This window comes from Epinephelus fuscoguttatus, linkage group LG22, assembly GCF_011397635.1.
Source record: "Epinephelus fuscoguttatus linkage group LG22, E.fuscoguttatus.final_Chr_v1".
In the NCBI taxonomy this organism is placed as follows: domain Eukaryota; kingdom Metazoa; phylum Chordata; class Actinopteri; order Perciformes; family Serranidae; genus Epinephelus; species Epinephelus fuscoguttatus.
This window is the reverse complement of record NC_064773.1, coordinates 15,123,180-15,143,435: the sequence shown is the minus strand read 5'-3', so window position 1 is coordinate 15,143,435 and position 20,256 is coordinate 15,123,180. Positions and strand designations below refer to the sequence as shown.

Below are 20,256 nucleotides of genomic sequence, written 5' to 3'. Positions count from 1 at the left end.
TGTCTTTTCAGACTCCTTACTATATGTAGTGAAGACTTTGAAGGAATTTAATTAAAAGTATTAAAGAGGTTTTTTTTTTAGCAAAATGGAAGCTGGTAGATGACCAGAGGAACAGGATAGAACACAAAGCTATGACAGTAGAAAATGTTTTAAATATGGATGTTGCTGCAAAGAAGCTACAAATTCTATAAGCAGCTTCACACACATCTTCAACCCAGCAGCACATAGATATTTACGATCAGCACAGTTTTAAGATTAGTGTCACCAGTTCAGTATGACCACATGTCTCCCCCTCTGTTTCTGAGATATCACGTTAAGTAATGGCCAGAAAAGTGTTTATGCAGAAAATTACGATGTCACGTGTGACATTAACCTTTTCAATATAAAATGTCATTACCTCATCATTATATTCCTATCAGACATTTGTCTGAAAGTTATTTCATCATTAGCAAGTGAATTCTTGAGTTAAGCCCAAAAATGTGTTCTGTCAGGTCACAGTGACATTGACCTTGGCCCACCAAATTCTCATCTGTTCATCCTCGAGTCCAAGTGGACATTTATGCTGACTTTGAAAAAAATCCATCCAGGTGTTCCTGACATATCATGTTCACAAAATGGGACACATGTACAGTACTGCCATTTGACTTTTCCTCTCCAACATAACAACATATCACTAGCGTAAACACAAAGAACACAGGCCTATGAAACAGGCAGTTATATAAAGGTGCACTGATAGCATTGACAGCTTTCTTGTATCTGTATTTATATTTACAGTATCATTACATATATTGACTCGTAACCTCTGTATCGTCAGAAGTATTGTACCACCAGTTTCTTGTCAATACACAGCCCTAATATTAAATGCATAGTTGTCAGATTTTGTAGATTCAAAAACAGTCCTTGCACATCAATAAACCCCTGCTGTGATTTTATGACAGTGATAAGCCAACTATTTTTTACTGGGCTGTGGGGGATTATAAGGGGCATTTTCACTACTTTCGACTTTTAATAGACTAAAGAATTAATCAAGAAAATATCTGTAAAATAAAAATGAACTGCAGAATCTCCTACAGCTAAGCCCTGGGCCTTGACTCTGTTGCTGTGCTCTCAAAGAGGCATTCCTAACTTGTGCAAGTTGTCAAACCTGTGTTTTCAGCAGAGGTGTAGTGGAGGATATACACAGGTACACAGCATACCCAGCTATCAGCCAAAAAGGCACTGGACTATATAGGAGAGTATACCTAATTCCTCCTCAGTACCCTACCCATCTTATCAACTACCGCTCTCAGTGTGGATGCAACTGTGTCAGGTCAACAACAATTTTCTGTGCAGGCTCAGCCCTTTCTGCTTTTAATATTAAAAAAAGCTCTTTATGTGAGATGCAAAATTGGTGGTTGAAAATGTAAATGGCATCCACACAAACATGCGAACAACAGAATAAGGAAGGCAAATAAGCAGGGATACTAACTTTTTCTCTGTTTCTTCTTTTCCTCCTTTTCCCTTTTCTTTTCCTCCTCATCGTCGTCGTCCTCCTCGCTGCTCCCAAGTAAAGTGAAGATAATTCCAGTTTGAGAGTTGACACCCACAGCAGTGACCACCATTTTCCCTGAGCCTTCCATTACATGGGTGCCTTTGGACAGAGGAGGGAAATAAAATGTCAGTCAATGAGGGAGGGAGGGAAAGGGTATGTACAGTATCTGACTCAGGAATACATACTGAGTTCCGCTCTGCTACCAGGAGTGATATACCATGTTTCCGTTAATACTTTGGCAGTAGCTTTAACCCTGACCAAATATAACTTATTTATGGCTTTGACTTTTTTGGTTTAGGCTAAATGTTGAGCAAGATTCTTTTGATTACTGAGAAGGTGGTTTAAGCCGGCTTTCAAGTGACATGTTCAGCAACATAAAGAGGGATAACATAAATGAAGGCTTTCAAATAGAGGCAATAAATACAAAAGAAATGGTACGCTTGCAAGTTAAAAGAGAAAGGAACAGTCACTGATGCAAATACCCTCCAAACCTTTAATCAACTGCCTTTAATCAAAAGCCATTTGTCAGTCTGGGTGAATTAAAGTAAATATGAGAAGCTACAACAGAGTTTCTACAGAGATCTCTGGGTTTCCATCCCTCTCAGGACACAAGAAAATCTTATCAATTTTATACAGAAAAGGCAAATAACAGAAAACAAGCTTAACTCAGAGCAAAAGAGAGCGAAGACAGAAAGCGATAGGCTGAAAAGTACAAAGCATTTAAAAGTTCTCTCATCTCTCCATTAATTAGAAGATGCTTTTCTTTCATTCCTGGGAGTGATGGTAGAGGGGGTACAGCCTGTGCTGAGAGAAATCAAAACGCAGTGGTGGAGCAATGTGTACAAACACGCACACACGCACACACACACACACACAGAGTACACTCCTCTCTCTTGGAGGTGTGCCAGTAGAGAACCAGATGAGTGTTTCTCCAGAATCCCAACACACTTCTGGGGAACTGAGTTTGAGTAAGAACAAAGCTATCTAACAGCACAAACAGTGCTGAAAGCGTTTTGTGCACATTTACTCCAAACAACAAAATTCAGCTTTATCAAGCTTTACAGTACAGGCCAAAAGTTTGGACACACCTTCTCATTCAATGCGTTTTCTTTATTTTCATGACTATTTACATTGTAGATTCTCACTGAAGGCATCAAAACTATGAATGAACACATGTGGAGTTATGTACTTAACAAAAAAAGGTGAAATAACTGAAAACATGTTTTATATTCTAGTTTCTTCAAAATAGCCACCCTTTGCTCTGATTACTGCTTTGCACACTCTTGGCATTCTCTCCATGAGCTTCAAGAGGTAGTCACCTGAAATGGTTTCCACTTCACAGGTGTGCCTTATCAGGGTTAATTAGTGGAATTTCTTGCTTTATCAATGGGGTTGGGACCATCAGTTGTGTTGTGCAGAAGTCAGGTTAATACACAGCCGACAGCCCTATTGGACAACTGTTAAAATTCATATTATGGCAAGAACCAATCAGCTAACTAAAGAAAACGCAGTGGCCATCATTACTTTAAGAAATGAAGGTCAGTCAGTCCGAAAATTGCAAAAACTTTAAATGTGTCCCCGTGGAGTCGCAAACCATCAAGCGCTGCAACTAAACTGGCACACATGAGGACCGACCCAGGAAAGGAAGACCAAGAGTCACCTCTGCTTCTGAGGATAAGTTCATCCGAGTCACCAGCCTCAGAAATCGCAAGTTAACAGCAGCTCAGATCAGAGAGCAGATGAATGCCACACAGAGTTCTAGCAGCAGACCCATCTCTAGAACAACTGTTAAGAGGAGACTGCGCGAATCAGGCCTTCATGGTCAAATAGCTGCTAGGAAACCACTGCTAAGGAGAGGCAACAAGCAGGAGAGATTTGTTTGGGCCAAGAAACACAAGGAATGGACATTAGACCAGTGGAAATCTGTGCTTTGGTCTGATGAGTCCAAATTTGAGATCTTTGGTTCCAAGCTGTCTTTGTGAGACGAGAAAAGGTGAACGGATGGATTCCACATGCCTGGTTCCCACTGTGAAGCATGGAGGAGGAGGTGGTGGTGTGGGTTGTTTTGCTGGTGACACTGTTGGGGATTTATTCAAAATTGAAGGCACACTGAACCAGCATGGCTACCACAGCATCCTGCAGCGACATGCCATCCCATCCGGTTTGCGTTTAGTTGGACGATCATTTATTTTTCAACAGGACAATGACCCCAAACACACCTCCAGGCTGTGTAAGGGCTATTTGACCAAGAAGGAGAGTGATGGAGTGCTGCGGCAGATGACCTGGCCTCCACAGTCACCGGACCTGAACCCAATCGAGATGGTTTGGGGTGAGCTGGACCGCAGAGTGAAGGCAAAGGGGCCAACAAGTGCCAAACACCTCTGGGAACTCCTTCAAGACTGTTGGAAAACCATTTCAGGTGACTACCTCTTGAAGCTCATGGAGAGAATGCCAAGAGTGTGCAAAGCAGTAATCAGAGCAAAGGGTGGCTATTTTGAAGAAACTAGAATATAAAACATGTTTTCAGTTATTTCACCTTTTTTTGTTAAGTACATAACTCCACATGTGTTCATTCATAGTTTTGATGCCTTCAGTGAGAATCTACAATGTAAATAGTCATGAAAATAAAGAAAACACATTGAATGAGAAGGTGTGTCCAAACTTTTGGCCTGTACTGTACATCTGGGGGGTTTTGGACGGTGGCTAATTGATGACACTGAGGAGCTGAATCAGGACACTGATCCACTTTCAATTCAGTTTGACACTAACACCATGCAAATTACCAACATGACATTGAACACACACAGAGACCTATCTCTAAAAGCATAAGCTAAATATCATAAGAACAGGAACTGCTGTAAATCTGCAGCTGTAAAGGGTAGTTCGAATCTTTTGGAGTGGGGTTGTATGAGGTACTTATCCATAGTCAGTGAGATGTAGATGTAGTAGATGTCAGTCAGCATGCCCCCAGTTTGGGGAAGCAGCAGGAGTACTGACACATAAGCTTAGCAACTTGGGGGCAGCAGCAAAACATATTTTAACCAGCTAAAAAAAAATATATCACTTTAATGCCCACTACATTGAGAGTATGTTCACCGCTTCACCTTTACTACAGCGATTTCCAATGGGGTACTAAGGCCGTTATGTTGTTATTTAACATCACTGAAAACAGCAACTGCTGGTCTACCGCCACCTCAATCAGTTACTATGTGACTTGAGTGTTTTTAAGAGGGTTAGTTTAGATTCACCAAAGTCACACAATAATGCAAACAAACTAACTATGAATGGGGGCCTGCCAACTGACATCTACTGTATGTAATACACGGACTATAATTACCTCATACAACGCCACTTAAAAAAATCCAAAACTATCCCTTTATGTAGAATCTTTGTTGTCACACTGTAAAAAGTTTTTTTTTTATATATATATAAAGCTAGTCACTATCTATTAGAGGTCTATTTAGGTCTAAGAAGCTCAAGACATGAGGTCAAATATAAAAATCAAAATCAAAGCAGTTTCTTTTCATTATTGTTTAAATAATTCATTTTTTTGAGGTAAGATTAGGGTCAGTTTCCCCACTGACCTCACTGTACATGTAACCAAATTTAAAAGTCTCTAAAAAATGAATTACATTTTGATATGATGAAGCTGCACAAGGGTTATCGGTCATTTAATTTTAATAAAGACTGGAGTCACCTAAAGCCAGACTTTGAAGATAATGTGTATTGTATTATTTAAATGAACTCGGCTCGGTCAGTTTTGCAGACGTCTACAAGCATTATGGATCATCTCCGAACAACATGTTTGGATGGCTGGAAAAATCAAAGTCAAAGTTTTGTTTCAAACAAACTCACATCACCATCATCTTCTGGTAACAACCAGTGAGAACTTTAAATAATACTGAGGCTTCATGTTACCTGATAACAGCATTGGATCTTTTTCTTGTGTTTTCTTGACATGGTCCGACTCCCCTGTGAGCGAGCTCTCGTCGATCTTTAGATCATTGCCTTGGAGGAGGACTCCGTCGGCAGGCAAAAGGTCACCTGAAACACACACAGACAAAACACATCTTTAATTTGGAGGAACAATAGTGTACAAAAAATTAGAATCATGGAATTATTTTTGAATGAATCTTGAATTGCATGTTTTTTTCTGTACTCAATTTCATTAAATCAATTGGCATCAATAACACAAGTGATCATCTTGTCTTACCATATTTTACTTGTGCAACATCGCCCACTACGATCTCAGCCACAGGAATTTGGATAACTTGTCCTCCACGGACGACAGTAAATTTCTGCTCCTGCTCAATGCGGCTCTGGAGGCCCCTAAACTGCTTCTCTTTACTCCAGTCGTTGAATGCCGTCACCAGCACCACGCAGATAACTGACAGAAGAATGGCGGCGCCCTCGATCCAGCCCGCTTCTGATTCATTTTCATCCTCCACACCACCAGCAGCCCTTCCACAGTCTGCAGAGAGACAGGGGCAAGTCTTGATCACTCACGCACAATGAAACTGAGACAAATAAAGGCAGCGTAAAACACTGAGAGAACAGACGATAAATAGTAAAATGGATCAATAAAAAGAACAGTAAATAGTAATGAAGTGTTGCTTACGTTCTCTTTCGGCATCTGGAGGTTTATAAAAAGAAAGGCCTAGTGAAACTATGGCTGCCACTTCTAGGATAATCAGTGTGACATCCTGTAGCGCCTCCCACACTAACTGTAAGAAAGTTTTGGGCTTTTTGGGCGGTATTAAATTTTCCCCAAACACTGTTTTCCGCTTCTCGATGTCTCCAGGCTGTCCACTTAGACCTGCGGAGGGAGAGACAGAGGACAAAATTCGTAAGATTTTCATTTTAAATCCATTGTGAAATTTAATGTTAGACAACAAACATTACATGTTTCCCTAAAAAAAAAAAAAATAAAAAAAATAAAAAAAATATCCGTAATTATGTGCCTTGTTATTTGAGCACAGATGGATGCATTACGGCTGACATTTAGTGCACAGGAGGAGAGCTTGTTTAAAAAAAAGAAAAAAGTAAAAGCCAGTGAGCTGTACTTTCATCACTGGGCTTCCACTAACATTATCCCTCCAAAAGGAATCAGTGTTTCTGACAGAGCACCGTGCAGGCGACAATGCAGGACAACAATGACACGCATTCTGTGGGCATGTCAAACATTTTCACCTCTTTCATGCATGTAAAAGACCGTGAGGTCAAACGTAATCCCGCAAACTGCCTTTCTTAAACACAATGACTACAGAGGTTGAATCGGCTTTCGACTCGCAGGTGCTTATGTATACTACTGTCCTGTTATAGAGTCATCTCTCTGACACATCACACGTCTGGTTGGCCTAAGATCCATTCATCCATGTGCACAGAGAGCATTCTGCAGCCACCCATTCAAATGCCTTCACATTCAAGGCACAGTCATACATTCAAAAGGGCCTTCGCACATTTGATGATGCATGACAGTTTTTCAGCTCTATTCATGCCGACTGACTGTGTGTGGGTGGCTGTGTAGACTGGATGGAGCTGTGTGTGTGTGTGTGTGTGTGTGTGTGTGTGTGTGTGTGTGTGTGTGTGTGTGTGTGTATGTGTGTGGCACAGAGAAGGTGGAGCAGAATTGGGGGCCAGGGAAGAGTGACTGTGTGAAACTGCTACTGACAGGCAAACAGGGGTGGGTGGGGGCTGGGGGTGAGGGCGCAAGGGAGTGAGACTAATAAAGAGTGGAGCTACTGATGGCTGAAGGGAAGCTGCACTCGGAATAGCAGTGTCTTAATAGGAAAAAGGATCAGTAGGGCGAACGTATGGACAGAAAGACAGACACAAATACACATGGACGAGGAATACAATGATACAATGCAGAACATGACACCACATAGGGCTGATCAAATTACATCGGAATTAACAGGAAACAATTTTAAAATTGTGAAAGCTGTGATTAAAAAGAAACAAACAAAACACCGGAAACACCGGGCCCCGTGGGCTTTGCGTGAAAGCACTCTGCCCTATGCACCATGGGACATATGCGAATGAGGGTAGATGAAAAAACAGCTTGTATATATATGACTTCAGAAAGCGTGAGGAGGAAAAAATGCTATACATATATATATGTATATCTAGCAGGGCTGCATGATGTGCCAAAAAATAAATCACACTGCAATTACTTTGACAGATATTGTAATTGCAATTTCAGCAGGAATGGTTGTTTTTTGCTTTTCATTTTCACTGAAAAGAATATAAAAATAACGATGATGTGATTTTATTCTGGGTTCTGTGCCAACAAGCATGTTCCCTTTCATCTGGAATATGATTTTTAGGCTGGGACATCTCTATGGCACCATAATGCTTATCTTATAATGGTATGTTGTGACACATTTTACTTTTACCTTTTACCAAAAATTGCAGCTTACACAATTTGGATATTGCAGTTAGCCAAATTGCTACTTCAATAATATTTGATTAATTGTGCAGCCCTAATATTAAGCACTTTTCCCTTCCTATATTGAAGCAACCCCAGACAAAATTTGAGATGGAAAAAAATGGTTAGGAATGTTATCCAACACCAAACATGTGCGACATTATAAAAAAATCTGTGAGCTTCTAATTAGCGAGCAGTAGTGACACACGGGTCAAACCACAACCAATAAGGAGGTTTCGGGTAAGCCTTCTAGGAAATCTCATTCAGAGTATCTTATTCATTAATTACAAAAGCAATGTGTGCGATAGTCCACCTTCCACCTTCTCTTCCTTTCTTTCTGTCACTCTGTCTCTCTCTCAAAAACACACATACACACACACTCAGAGGCACTCAGTCCTCATTTCTGTCTATGTCCACAGTCCTGACAATTTTGAAAGTGTAAGGCATGAATTTTGTGGTTTCCTGAGTCGTCATGGAGGGTTATTTAATGCATATTTTTGCAGGTTGGGCGGTGCGGTGTGAATAGGTGAGGCTGAAATGAATTCCTGTCTTTTTGAAATGGTATGCAGCTTGTGCCATATCTTTATGAAGGACTGGGGACAAACTCATAGCTCTCATTTAACAAATTTTCTCACATATGCTCTTGTTATATTATTAAACTATTATAAATGTAATCATCAAACAATGATAGGCAAAGGTATTAAACATATTACTTTCTCACAGTGTTCAGCCCTTACACCACATTTGGATAATGAGTCTGTGCAGTTACAACAGCACAGGGAGTAACGTACATTGTTACTCTGCAACTGAGACAATTTTCCATCTCCTATACAGACATGCTGTCAAAATAGACCACTGATGGTGGCGACAGTCGATTAACAGTCTTGTCATCTTTCAAACGGAAATTCTTCCAGCTTCTCAAATAAAAGGATTGGTTGTTTTTCTTTGTCATATATATATATATATATATATATATATACACATATATAAACTAAATATCTTTGGATTTTCACTGTTGGCTGGATGAAACAAGCATCATGAATACATGAATACATTTTCTTGGGCTGACTGAAATTTTTACAGGCATTTTACCTATTTTCTAACAAGTTAACAGTTAAAAGAGGAAAAAAAATCTGCAGGTCAATAATGAAAATAATTGTTAGTTGCAGGCCTAGACTACAGTTAAATGTAGGTTATTTAAGGCAAAAGGGAACACATTTTGTTTTGTCAAGGCAAATTGAGCAAGATGGAGCTACAGCACTTTACAACAGAGAAGAATTGCTTGTTCACAAAAAAAATCATTGGCAGAATTTGTCCATTTATAAAACAAAAATTACGTCAAGTTACCATTCGATAGCTTACTGACACAAAGTGAAATTTCCTATTATAACACAGGCACTATGTCCATTACCCTGCAGTAAAATGTTTTTATTGGGATTTTCAGGTGGAGTGTTGAATCAGCCTAACAGACATACCACATTTAAAACTTAAATCAGCATTGATATCCCATGTATTTGCATCTTCAATGATGTGCCAAGTGTAAACCTCTATTTTTCTTTAAGTTACTGTCGTCCAATCGTGTCCTGTTGAATTTGGTTTTGTGATCAATCAATGCATCATTATGATAGCTAGGACAATATAACACTTATAATAAGACTGTAAATGCAGATTATTTTCATGACAAATTAATTACTTAAATAGTTTTTAGATTTATCAAACATGTCAAAAAATAGATAAAAAAACATCAGCAAAATCCCCCAAACAATGCTTGTTTTGTCAAACCTACAGCTTAAACAATTATCAAAGTTGTTAATTTTCTGTCAGTTAGGCACACTGATGCATGTTGCGTTCCACCTTGTGTTCACATCTGATTCAATTCAAACATGGCTTCTCTCTTTCAGCTTTCATATCTCCACCAATTGCTCACTTTCAGTAAGTTGTGGTTTCTACTTCAATAGAGAAGAAAATATGCCTTCATCACAAGTTATTAGGGCTGTAATGATTTGAGTATATTTAGCGAACTGTCATGATACAGGGGTTACAGTTCACAAGTACACAAGCACGAGTCCCGCCTGGACACTTAAAGCCGCACGCCTTTAACAACATATGTTAAGGTTAGCACAACAGTGGATTAGCATGTGAGTCTGTCACACTATGGTGCGCACGCAGAAAAACAGGGCTGGAAGACCCGCCTGTTGGTGTCGAGTGTAAATTAGACAAAGACAGAGTGTCAGCGTTACACCACCTTTGTGAACGGAAACACAGCAATCATGCAAACACACATTTGCTGGCATCACCAGATGTGTCGATCACCGCGATGATAAATGCTTTGGTGCTTTGAATGTTAAAACACAGGCATGGCAGATTTAACTGAAACACTCCTCGTGCAAGTTTTATCTTTTATTATTCTGTGTATATTCATATTTTCAGTTTCACAGCTTAAAGAGATGCTTTTCAGTTTTATAGTCTGCTGTGACCTGTTGCCTTTTTTGGAAAGTGTTTGTGCAGTGTAATACACAAGTGTAAAAATATTTTTAGAATGAAAATCGTTTAACAAAAATTACAAAACCCCAGACAGAGGACTGTGTCTGTTTTTGACTTGCAGTACTAAATAAATAAAAAGAAACGTATCCTTGTGCATTTGGGCTTTTTCCCGCTGTGCCAAACTCACACTGAACCATGACTTTTGTGTGCCATTGCACCCGTCGTAGTTACATTGTTAATTGACATTACAACCTAACTCTAACACTTTTCTAAAAAGGGGGGTGAGAAGAATGATGATGACTCACCAGCGGAGCACATTAAAAAGGCTATGGGGTTTATCCTGCATAGCTGCCTGTTGCTGCTCCCTGGCTGTCCCTCACCGTCTGTTTTGATTCTCTACGCCTCTAATGAAAACATGCTGACAGCTAATACCCCATTCAATTTTACACCACGTTTTTCCTTTGCATTAGAGCAATAAATACAAGTGACAGAGGACGATCAACACGTCGTCCCTCCGCTGGATACACAAACAGAAAATAGGCTGGCCTTGGCCCCTCACGTCATTTTAGCACCCAGAGTGTGTCTCAAGTCAAGCAGCTAATCATTAACCATTTAATTTAGATGCTTGTCCCCAGCTGACCCCTCCCAGTACTGTCATTTTAGCCCACAGTGAGGGGGTCAAAGTAAGCCTTCACTTTGGGCCTGTTGCGATTAAATGAAATAGGGTCACAATTTCTATTTTACTGCCGTCACGTAACTGTGTGTACGCAGAGATGTGTCATCGCTCTATCAGTACAATGAGACACCCCACACTGGACAAACTATTTCGAAGCAATCTCACTCCCAAGAGTTAGGTTATGCACATATTCCCCAGCGTCTTGCTTGTGGTAAACTTAAATAGAAAGTCAGACCCCAGATGGGAACTCAAGGTAAGAACTGCAAGTATGACGAGAGTGGATGCAGGAATAACAATGTGTGAAAGCCAACTCTCCTTTCTTTTCTCTCCCACACACACTCCCTGTCTGAATGACAGAGGTGTCAGGTGACATTTATGTAAAGCTTCTATACAAACAGATATCAGAGCATTGACGTCGTGCTCTTCAGTTCCCATAAGAGCCTTCTTTATGTAGATTTATTTGCCAAACAGGTGAGTAGAATCAGATAAATTGTTAGTTTACTTGAATATCTATATATTTCTTATAGAGCAGACAAAGAACTTTACATCGCTGAAAGGTTAACCCCAAGTCTGGTTATGTTCGTGTATGCTCATCAGAGTCTAGCAAGCATAACTGGATTATGGGATTCTCATTATTTCTGCCTGAGTTATAGTATTATTCTTATCATGTAAAGACCTGATTATTAGGGTTTACACAAAGGCATCCACTGGGTAACAGCTGATACACAAGGAGAGCATTCTTTATAATCTTTCATTCATGAAGTGGAACAACAAAACAATGCTGCTCTAAGAGACACAATGAGGGGAAATAAAGTCACTTAAAATGCTAAAAGCTTGTCTGGTGACTTCAAGAAGGTACATCTTTTCTGCCATTTTGTAAAATTATTTGATTTCCAATTAGGGCTGTGTATCACACTTGCTACTTTTAAGGCAGGGTTGCAGCAGTTTACCGTGAAACCATATACCATCGTATAAAAACTGCCGGTTATCATACTGTGTACATTTGCTTGTCTGCAGTATTGGAAATAAATGCAACTGGATAGAAAATCTCACGTGGGCTTATCCTTGACTACCCGTCAGACTTTTTACACATCCATTAAAAAAAGGTTTCCTGTGTCATTCCTTTGAATAATAATAGTTGTCTAATACTATTCTGAGACGGTTAACATACTGTTAAAATCTCATTCTGTTGCAATCCTATTTTAAGGGTACTGGTCACATTAAGTCAGTACTTCTGAATACAGATTCAGGTTTGGGTGACATTTTGGAACCTAGAAGCGCATCTGAGCGAGAACGCCAGGTTTAGACAAGAGATGGCAGAGCTGCAAAGCGCAGCCACTGTGCTCCGAGGCTGGCAACGGAGCTCCGCAAAGCCGCCAGGTTTAGCTTCTGACAAGAGGCAGAAGCGCCCTAATGCCCAGAAGCCATCGGCTGCTCCGTCAGCTGCCCAGCAAGCCAAAACTTTAGCCGCAGTGCCTATCTGCGACGATACTTTCACCGTTAGGTCTATTTTCTTTTCTGTATTACTTCAGTAATAGCCTGGTATCACTGCTAGAACAGCAGACAGACAGACAAACACAAGTGGACAGACGGACAGAGAAAGGAAATTAGGTCTATGTGTGGTAGGGGAAAAAAAGCAGAGAAGCAGAACTATGTTCTAGTCTACTATGGCACCCAAGCATCTTGTACAAAAATTAAATTTTTGTTATCATAGTGAAAGTAAAGTCTCAAAAAAATGTACTGGTACCGAGTTACAGATACCACTACTTGTACTGGTTCACATGAAAAGTAGCCAACCCTAGTACAAAAGTCTAAATTAATCTTTGAGGTTCTTTTTTAACTTCCACAAGCGATTATTCTATTAATGGTGATGATTAAATGATTAAATGTTCCTTTCCCATTTACAAGTGATCAGGGTATTTTGCGTGTTGTTGCACATAAGCAGATTCGGTGCTAATGAGCATGGCTTTGTTCAACAAATAGAACAAAAGTGTTGCACGCTCATTACTATAGCATGATCATTTGACCTCCATAAATAGTGTTAAATGGATATCATCATGCAGTTTCACAGAAAATGTCTCCTGGTAATACACTCTGGTGAAAATAATATCACCCTACTCAGGAATTCTGAGAAGACCACTGAATGAGATAATGCAGCGCCTGGCAGGCCACACTGGAAGCAGGCTAGACTATGAACTATTGCCAAGATATCAACAGAAACAGTCTGTAACAGAGAGTCTGACCAATTATTGATTGGTCAAAGTCAAATCACTGACATAAATCAGGGCTGAGTTGTTATCTGCTTCTCAGCTGAAGCTTCTAAAATCATCAGAATCATAAAAACTCCAAAAATCTACCTAGGATGCCCGTGCCCACCGTTAATGAGTAAATACAAGGAAAAACAAGAAACCAATTGTGCCTACAAATCACAGCTTTCAAGCCAAAGATAACAAGTAGATCAGTGTACCGCCCCTTGTTCCCACTAAACAGCTTCACTAACAGAAGCAGCATCTGGCCATATGCTACATCCACTCGCTGGCTGAAGCCCATCTCAGCACATCATTCTGAATTCAGACATTGAAGACAAGCTACGCCAGCCTCCCCTGAATTACAAAGAGTAAACTATCAGTTAAGAGTCTGAACCTTCCTGTTGAATGAGGGGGTGTGGTGTCTGGAATGATAGATACAAGAGAGCCTGTTCGCTTTTGTGAATTGCAGTCCAATTGTGCAAGCCTCTCAGCCCACAGTCGATCGGATCAATAGGCTGGAACCCAAATATTTGACTACACTAAAATAGCAATCAACAGGGAATAACTGTGAAAGGGAAAAATAGGGGAGCACTGTCAATAATATTGATGCAAAGTGGCCTTGCCCATTTGATAAGTCTCATTATGCAGAGGGAACACAGGATCCCACTGGGAGAAAATAAACGCTGCTGTGTTAGCAGGGCTGGCTGAAAGTATAGATACTATGTTGTGTATCATGTTGGTACAATATTACAGCTGACAACTCGGTTTTTATTTCTTTACAAAAAGCAATATCTCTGCTCCTGTATGTATCTTTGTAAAACCCTACACTTTGTATTTAATGGGAAAGGTAACAATTGACTTTCAGTCCCAGGACAAATGACTCTGCAGTAGTTATGGGTGTTTATCGGCTTCATCTCCGATTGGTAGTGATGGAAATACAACACCCAGTTGGTCAGCTAATTTTAGCCCATTTGCCTGCACGATGAAATGAAAGCCCGCCACAAAATACTGTCTGTCTCCGTCTAAGTAGCGTTCAAATATTATTCAAAATTTAGCCAGCACTGAGTTTGAAAGAGAGATTTAATACAGTTTTGAGTTATGATATTAAATGATGGCCATAAAAGTGTTGTTGCAGAATATTATGATGTCACAGTTGAAGTTGAAGTTTTGGATATAAAATGTCACCACTTCATCATTTTTTTCTATTACACATTTCTGTGAAATTTTGTCATGGTTAGTGTATAAATTCTTGAGGGCACAGTAACCTTGACCCTTGACCATCAAATTCCAATCCCTTATCGTTGAGTCTAAGTGGATGTTTGTGCCAAATTTTAAGTAAATTCCCAAGGGCGTTCTTGAGATATTGCATTCAAGAGAATGAGACGAAAGAGGTCACAGTGACCTTGACCTTTGACCACCAAATTCTAATCAGTTCATCCTGGAGTCTAAGTGGACAATTGTGCCAAATTTGAAAAAATTCCCTTGAGGCGTTTTGAGATATCATGTTCACAGGAATGGGACAGACAGACAGAGGGACGTGTGTACATACAGACCGCAAACACAATGCCTCTGGCCACAGCTGCCGCCGGCATGGAAAAAGAAGTAACCACTGTCACATTTTCACTGACCTAAATACTGCTTTCTACTGTTTACTAACCTGCTTTGCGACCTGTCTGTCATGTCAAGTGTGGCTTACGAGGGGAAAAAAAACATATGATGTATACAGCTCACTTATTCTCAACAGGTTTAACCATGTTTAAATTAAATCTGCATACACGTGCTAATTTTGGTGGAAAAAGCCTTTAAGTCGTTTCCGGGCGTCTGCGGCTCCTTTGAGCTCTTAAGCATCAACTGGTTTAGTTGCCCAAAAGAAAACAAGCCAAAATACTGACATCTGGGTACACTTTGGAGCACAATACTATGACCCTGTGCTGTGACATTCAGTGCTGAGAATGAATGAGAAAATGCGGTAAGAGTATGGGAATTCTGTTGTAACAACACTCCAGTGATTTAGCATTGCTCTTACAAACAGCTGGGGGACTCACGAGAGACAAATTAAAACAACAAGAATGGTCGCAACTAATGCGGCAGAGGCTCAGATGTCCTGAGTCATCAAGCAAGACCATAAAAAGTAGAGCCCATACAGCAGCATTGATTTCCTTGACTTGAGACATTTCATTGACAAATCTGCCAACCCTTTTTTTGTAAATGGGGTCTTACTCCATCATACACGCTCCAAAACCATGGATCCTACACATCCCATAATGGACCAAAAAAGAGCATTTTTACTGGACCCTTTCTGCCTGGTAAGCGCCAACATCTTTTAAACTCAATGCCCCAAGTGTGTAATGCGGGCTTCCAGTCAAAATGTGTCATCTCCGGGCCCATGCCAAGGTAACCCTGGTGACAAATCACGAGTGTTACTTTTGCAGGCTTGACAAAGCTACAAGAGCCACAGAGAACATTATACAACCACTTTCACGAGATGAGTAGTACTCCGCATGCCATGACGAGTAAACTCATTTTGATGCGTGAAAACATGGCAGAGTTTCCCTTTAAAGTCTAACATTTATATAACCAGCTACACAACAAGTAAAAGCAGATAAACAGAGAGAGGGAAAACTGAAACTTGACTGGTTCTTATTTCATCATGGTTACTTACTGAAGCAGAGAAAGCACCAGAAAAAAAACTGTCTGCACGCACAGAGGAAGTGAACTCATACAAAAGACACCAGGCCAACTGCCATAGCGTCAGGTATTGGTCAACTCTCTCTTTCCACTACACAAGGGGATCCTTGCCACTATGGAAACAGGGTTTGTTTAAGAAGTACAGCGAAACTAGAAGAAGATTAAAAGAAAAAGTTGTGATTAATGGCCTTCATGTTTTACTTCTTATTTCATTATCCTACTGTGACTGGATTAATGGTTTACGTTTGTCAAACAGACAAAGGTAATATCTGAATAAGCGTTTGGCAGAGTTCATTATCACAATTTAGAAAGCGCATTGTGCAGTGTGCATAATTAACTCTTTTCAAACTCAGAGCATTGGTATGTTAATTATCAAAATCAATGTGAATCCTAAGACAGTGAATTGAAATCTCAGTGAACTTGGAACTTGGAGATTTTAGTCTTCAGTCTAATGTGGTAGTGATGATAAGTTACATTCAGCCAAATCCAAAAAGACCATGCTGAAAACCGGTCAAAGCAGAGTGGTACGGCCATGCACAGCTGCAACAGAGAAGTTCAGTCAAACTTCTTTGGGTAAAAAAAAAGGAGCTTGGAAATGTGGAAGGATTAGCGAAGGATTGGCTTAAGAGGTTCCAGAAATGACCAACCAACTAATTAGAAATCCCTTTTCAATTGTCAAGCTCCTGTAATCTTAAATGATGGCTTAATTTCCCAAGCCAGTGACGAATGAGCTGATTGAAACTGGAAGTGTCAAAGCTCAGTGGCTGCTTACCAAGTGGAACAGCACCTGCTGCGAGGGGGAAACAAAATGCGGACCTATTTAAGCTTATCAGTAAAGTGCAGTTGCAAATAACGACAGAAGTAAAAAAGAAAAACTGGGTAAGAGCTGCCTTTCCTTTGTAAGATCACAAGCCATTTTATCTAAACATTTTTTTTATTAGGAACCTAGAAATAATCTAATATTCTCTGTCTTAAAACCACGTTTGATGATCCGAAGATGGCAAATACAGACTGCTGACATGCAGAATATAGATAAGGAGTGTACAGCTACAGCAGAGGTTGAAAGTAGTTTGATAGTCCAAACATGCACACAGTTAAGGTAATTTTTAGGGTACCAACTGAATTGAGTCAGTGCTATGGAGCACCAATTCATGTTAAATCAATCAGTGGCAAATTTAAGTACCCGAGCATTTTCCTGGGTGAGAACGTGTTCAGACAGAAGGCAGGAACACCCCAAAGCCAAGAAGCCACCCATGTAACTCTGTGGCCAGCTACCTGGCTTTAGGGTGCTTGAGACAACAGAGCTCCACGGAACTGCCAGGTTCAAAATGGAGGCGGAGCTGCCGCGAAGTGCCCCGAACCTGGTAAGCCAGCCACAGAGCTCTGTTGGTTTCCTGGGTCTCAAGCCTATTTTATTTTCTGTTGTATTCCAGAAATAACCTAGTATCCAGTACCGAATGACGTTACTGGTACTGATTCAAATGTGAGGGGTACCCGACTTCAAGTATTACTTTACCTACTCACACACCTACAGAGCGACCAATACGGAGTTACGACTTCTTTGTGCTCAGTAATAAAACGCTGAAAAAGCCGATGGGCCTCAACAAACCACATTCCTGTTTGTAGCACAGATCGAGTGAGCAGGGGAGGACAAGTACACTCACTCTTAATGAAACAACCAATGTCACTCATGCTACAAATATGACAGAGCTCTACATTCACCGACTTGACACAGCCACATGCATGTTTGGACAACTCATGCTCTCTCTCAGCAGCCAAATTCCTATTCAGCAATTTCTCCTCCACTCAGACAATGCTCCACTGGCCTGTATGAGAGACAATGAAAGCAGAAAAAGAGACATGCCTGTGCCATGTGCCTTGTACACCATGTTGTTAATACATGAAAGAATTAAATAGCGAGGTGGTGATTCTTGAATGAGAGATGCTTTGTGCTGTCATATAGCTTTGCATTTATTGCTTTCCTTTTGGTTTGATGAAGCCCGGGACATTTTTTTTTTTTTTTTTTTTTGCTTGCTTTGAGACACTGCATCCAGAGGACTGTTGCTGCTACAGTGAATATGCGGTGCCGTTTTAATCTGGGATCAAACTGAAAATCCCCTCCCATAAGAGTTCAGTCAAGGTCATACTGGCGATTAGGCAGACTGTCTATAGAGAGACAAACTGAGACTGAGAGAAAAAGAATAGGAGAGAAAAGGGAAAAAAATGAGGGGTGCTGTCAAACAGCCCCATTTGGGCTCTGCTGCAGCCGAACTAGTCATTTTTCCAAAACTCCTAGTCCTGTCTTTATGGTGATGAGTTTGGGGGTGAGAGAGTAACACAGAGGAGACATTCAAAAGATGAACTCACTCCTTCCCTAACATGTTCAAGTCATTACTACCCAGCCTTGCAGCCTCCCGTTTTGTCCGCCACATGTGGGACATTGACCTGCCTGCAGCCTGGTGCTGTGCCCAGGCAGACAGCTGGTCTGTCTGAAGCCTACACACAGAGACACACAGAGACACGCACACAGAGACACAGAGGTGAAACGGGAGAGAGGGAGGGTGTGAGGGACATATCCACAGGCCTTGAAATAGAGCAGGACTGGCCCAGGTCAGAGCCAGCCTGCCTGGCCACCTGTCTGGCATATGAGTTTTCCAAGGAAGTGATGTCAAGGTATCCACAATGTGGATGATACGGCCAATGACACGCCTCCTAAACTATGTGTGCATCACATTAGCATTCCAACAGCGCTCGCTACTAGCACTGTTGTGAAAACATCCTGTATTTAATCCAGATAAACAACAGTCATTGTGTTGAGTGTAGAGGAAGCATTACCATCTATAGGTGATGTTTTTAACCGGTTGCAGAGTCCTTGAATATCCTCATAAGTTTCCCCAATTTTGCTTATCGCCTCTGCACCTCTCAGTTCCATAAGGGAGCGCAGTTCTTTGAGTGTGCATCCAAACTCTCCATCGTGGTTGGCCTCCACCATGGAGTTCTTCACCCCGCTGTACGAGTTGTTTGCCATTGTCTCGCCGCGTCCCCGCTCTATTGCAAAGCTTTGGCTCGACAGTGGGGTTAAAAAAAAAAAAAGTGTTGTCCTGGAAAAGCTTAAATCCTCAAGAGAGCGAACACAGTGGTAGTTCCCATAAACAGCTGACAGGCCCTTCAGAGGCAGCTGGAGTCATACGGCAGGTAGCAGGGCAGGGGTATTAGAAAACAAGCCATTTCCCTCGGAGAGCTGAGAGTTCCTAGTCTTTCATGGTGACGGAGGATCACCCACAGAGGCGGAGATCACCATGCATGCAGATCTGAAAGAGAAGGGCAAACATACAAAAAAATGTAATTAGTGACGCTAGCAAATGTTAACTCGTGTACAGCAGGGTTCCCCTTGCATTTATTAATATCACGCTGACAACTAATGACTGATATTTGCACACTCTCTCCAGGAAAACTTTGCAGGTTGTGTGACACACTCGGGCTGGGTTATGCATCATGTTTTATTTTCATTCCAAACTTCATTTTCACAATTAACAAATTACAAAGAACTGCACGCCACATTGAAACCCCCAATACAAGTATCAACCCTGAAAATAAGCATAACAGGTGCTCTTTAAAAGTGGATATTCTTTTTTGACAAACACGAGGGACATGGTTTCACTTCGTCAGAGCGAACCAACAAGGTGAAGCAGCTTATTTTAGGGGGCCTCCATCGTAAGTTTTCTTTTTCTCTTATTTCACAATACAAGTCATATCTATACTCATTGCAACACCACAATCTGTGCAACCTCCCTTTTATCCTCTGTCTTGTTAAACAATATGTTCATGTTACCGTTTTCCCCCTTTCTGTTATCATACAGCTGCAGTACACTAGCACACACTCTTCTGTCGAAATATTTTCCTGGTGCATGAGAGCAAAGATGGAGACCCTTCGACAAAACCACTTGGCTGCTGAGACAAGTAGCAAAGTAATTAGCAAAACTGCCTACAGCCATTGCCAAGAGATTTTGATTAGCTGTACTTGAGTTGTAATAAAATAATAATAATTTTGTCATCTGGACAAAACTCTTGTCAAGTAATGCTCCACTCTGCTCTCAGTGCGTGAGCGGAGTGGAGCATTAGCATTCAGTAATCACTCTACACTGAGCTGCTCCCAGGGTTTTTCCTGCAAAGAAAATTTAAGGGTCCTTTCCCTGTCTGC

At 40.8% G+C, this 20,256-nt stretch overlaps 1 protein-coding gene across 3 annotated transcripts in view; it reads right to left on the bottom strand.

Annotated features, from left to right (window-relative positions):
- Positions 1–20,256, bottom strand: part of atp2b1a (ATPase plasma membrane Ca2+ transporting 1a) — a 165,258-nt gene that overhangs the window by 25,392 nt on the left and 119,610 nt on the right. For 2 of the 3 annotated variants that reach the window (XM_049566228.1, XM_049566227.1), the window contains exons 2-6: positions 18,891–19,366; positions 6,150–6,347; positions 5,745–6,002; positions 5,450–5,575; positions 1,469–1,630 (exon numbers count right to left, since the gene is read on the bottom strand). In XM_049566228.1, the coding sequence (XP_049422185.1) occupies positions 1,469–1,630; positions 5,450–5,575; positions 5,745–6,002; positions 6,150–6,347; positions 18,891–19,083 (937 nt within the window). In that variant the 5' untranslated portion in view covers positions 19,084–19,366. Of the gene's footprint in view, positions 1–1,468; positions 1,631–5,449; positions 5,576–5,744; positions 6,003–6,149; positions 6,348–18,890; positions 19,367–20,256 lie in introns of those variants that run through there. The other variant, XM_049566229.1, reaches the window with a different exon arrangement.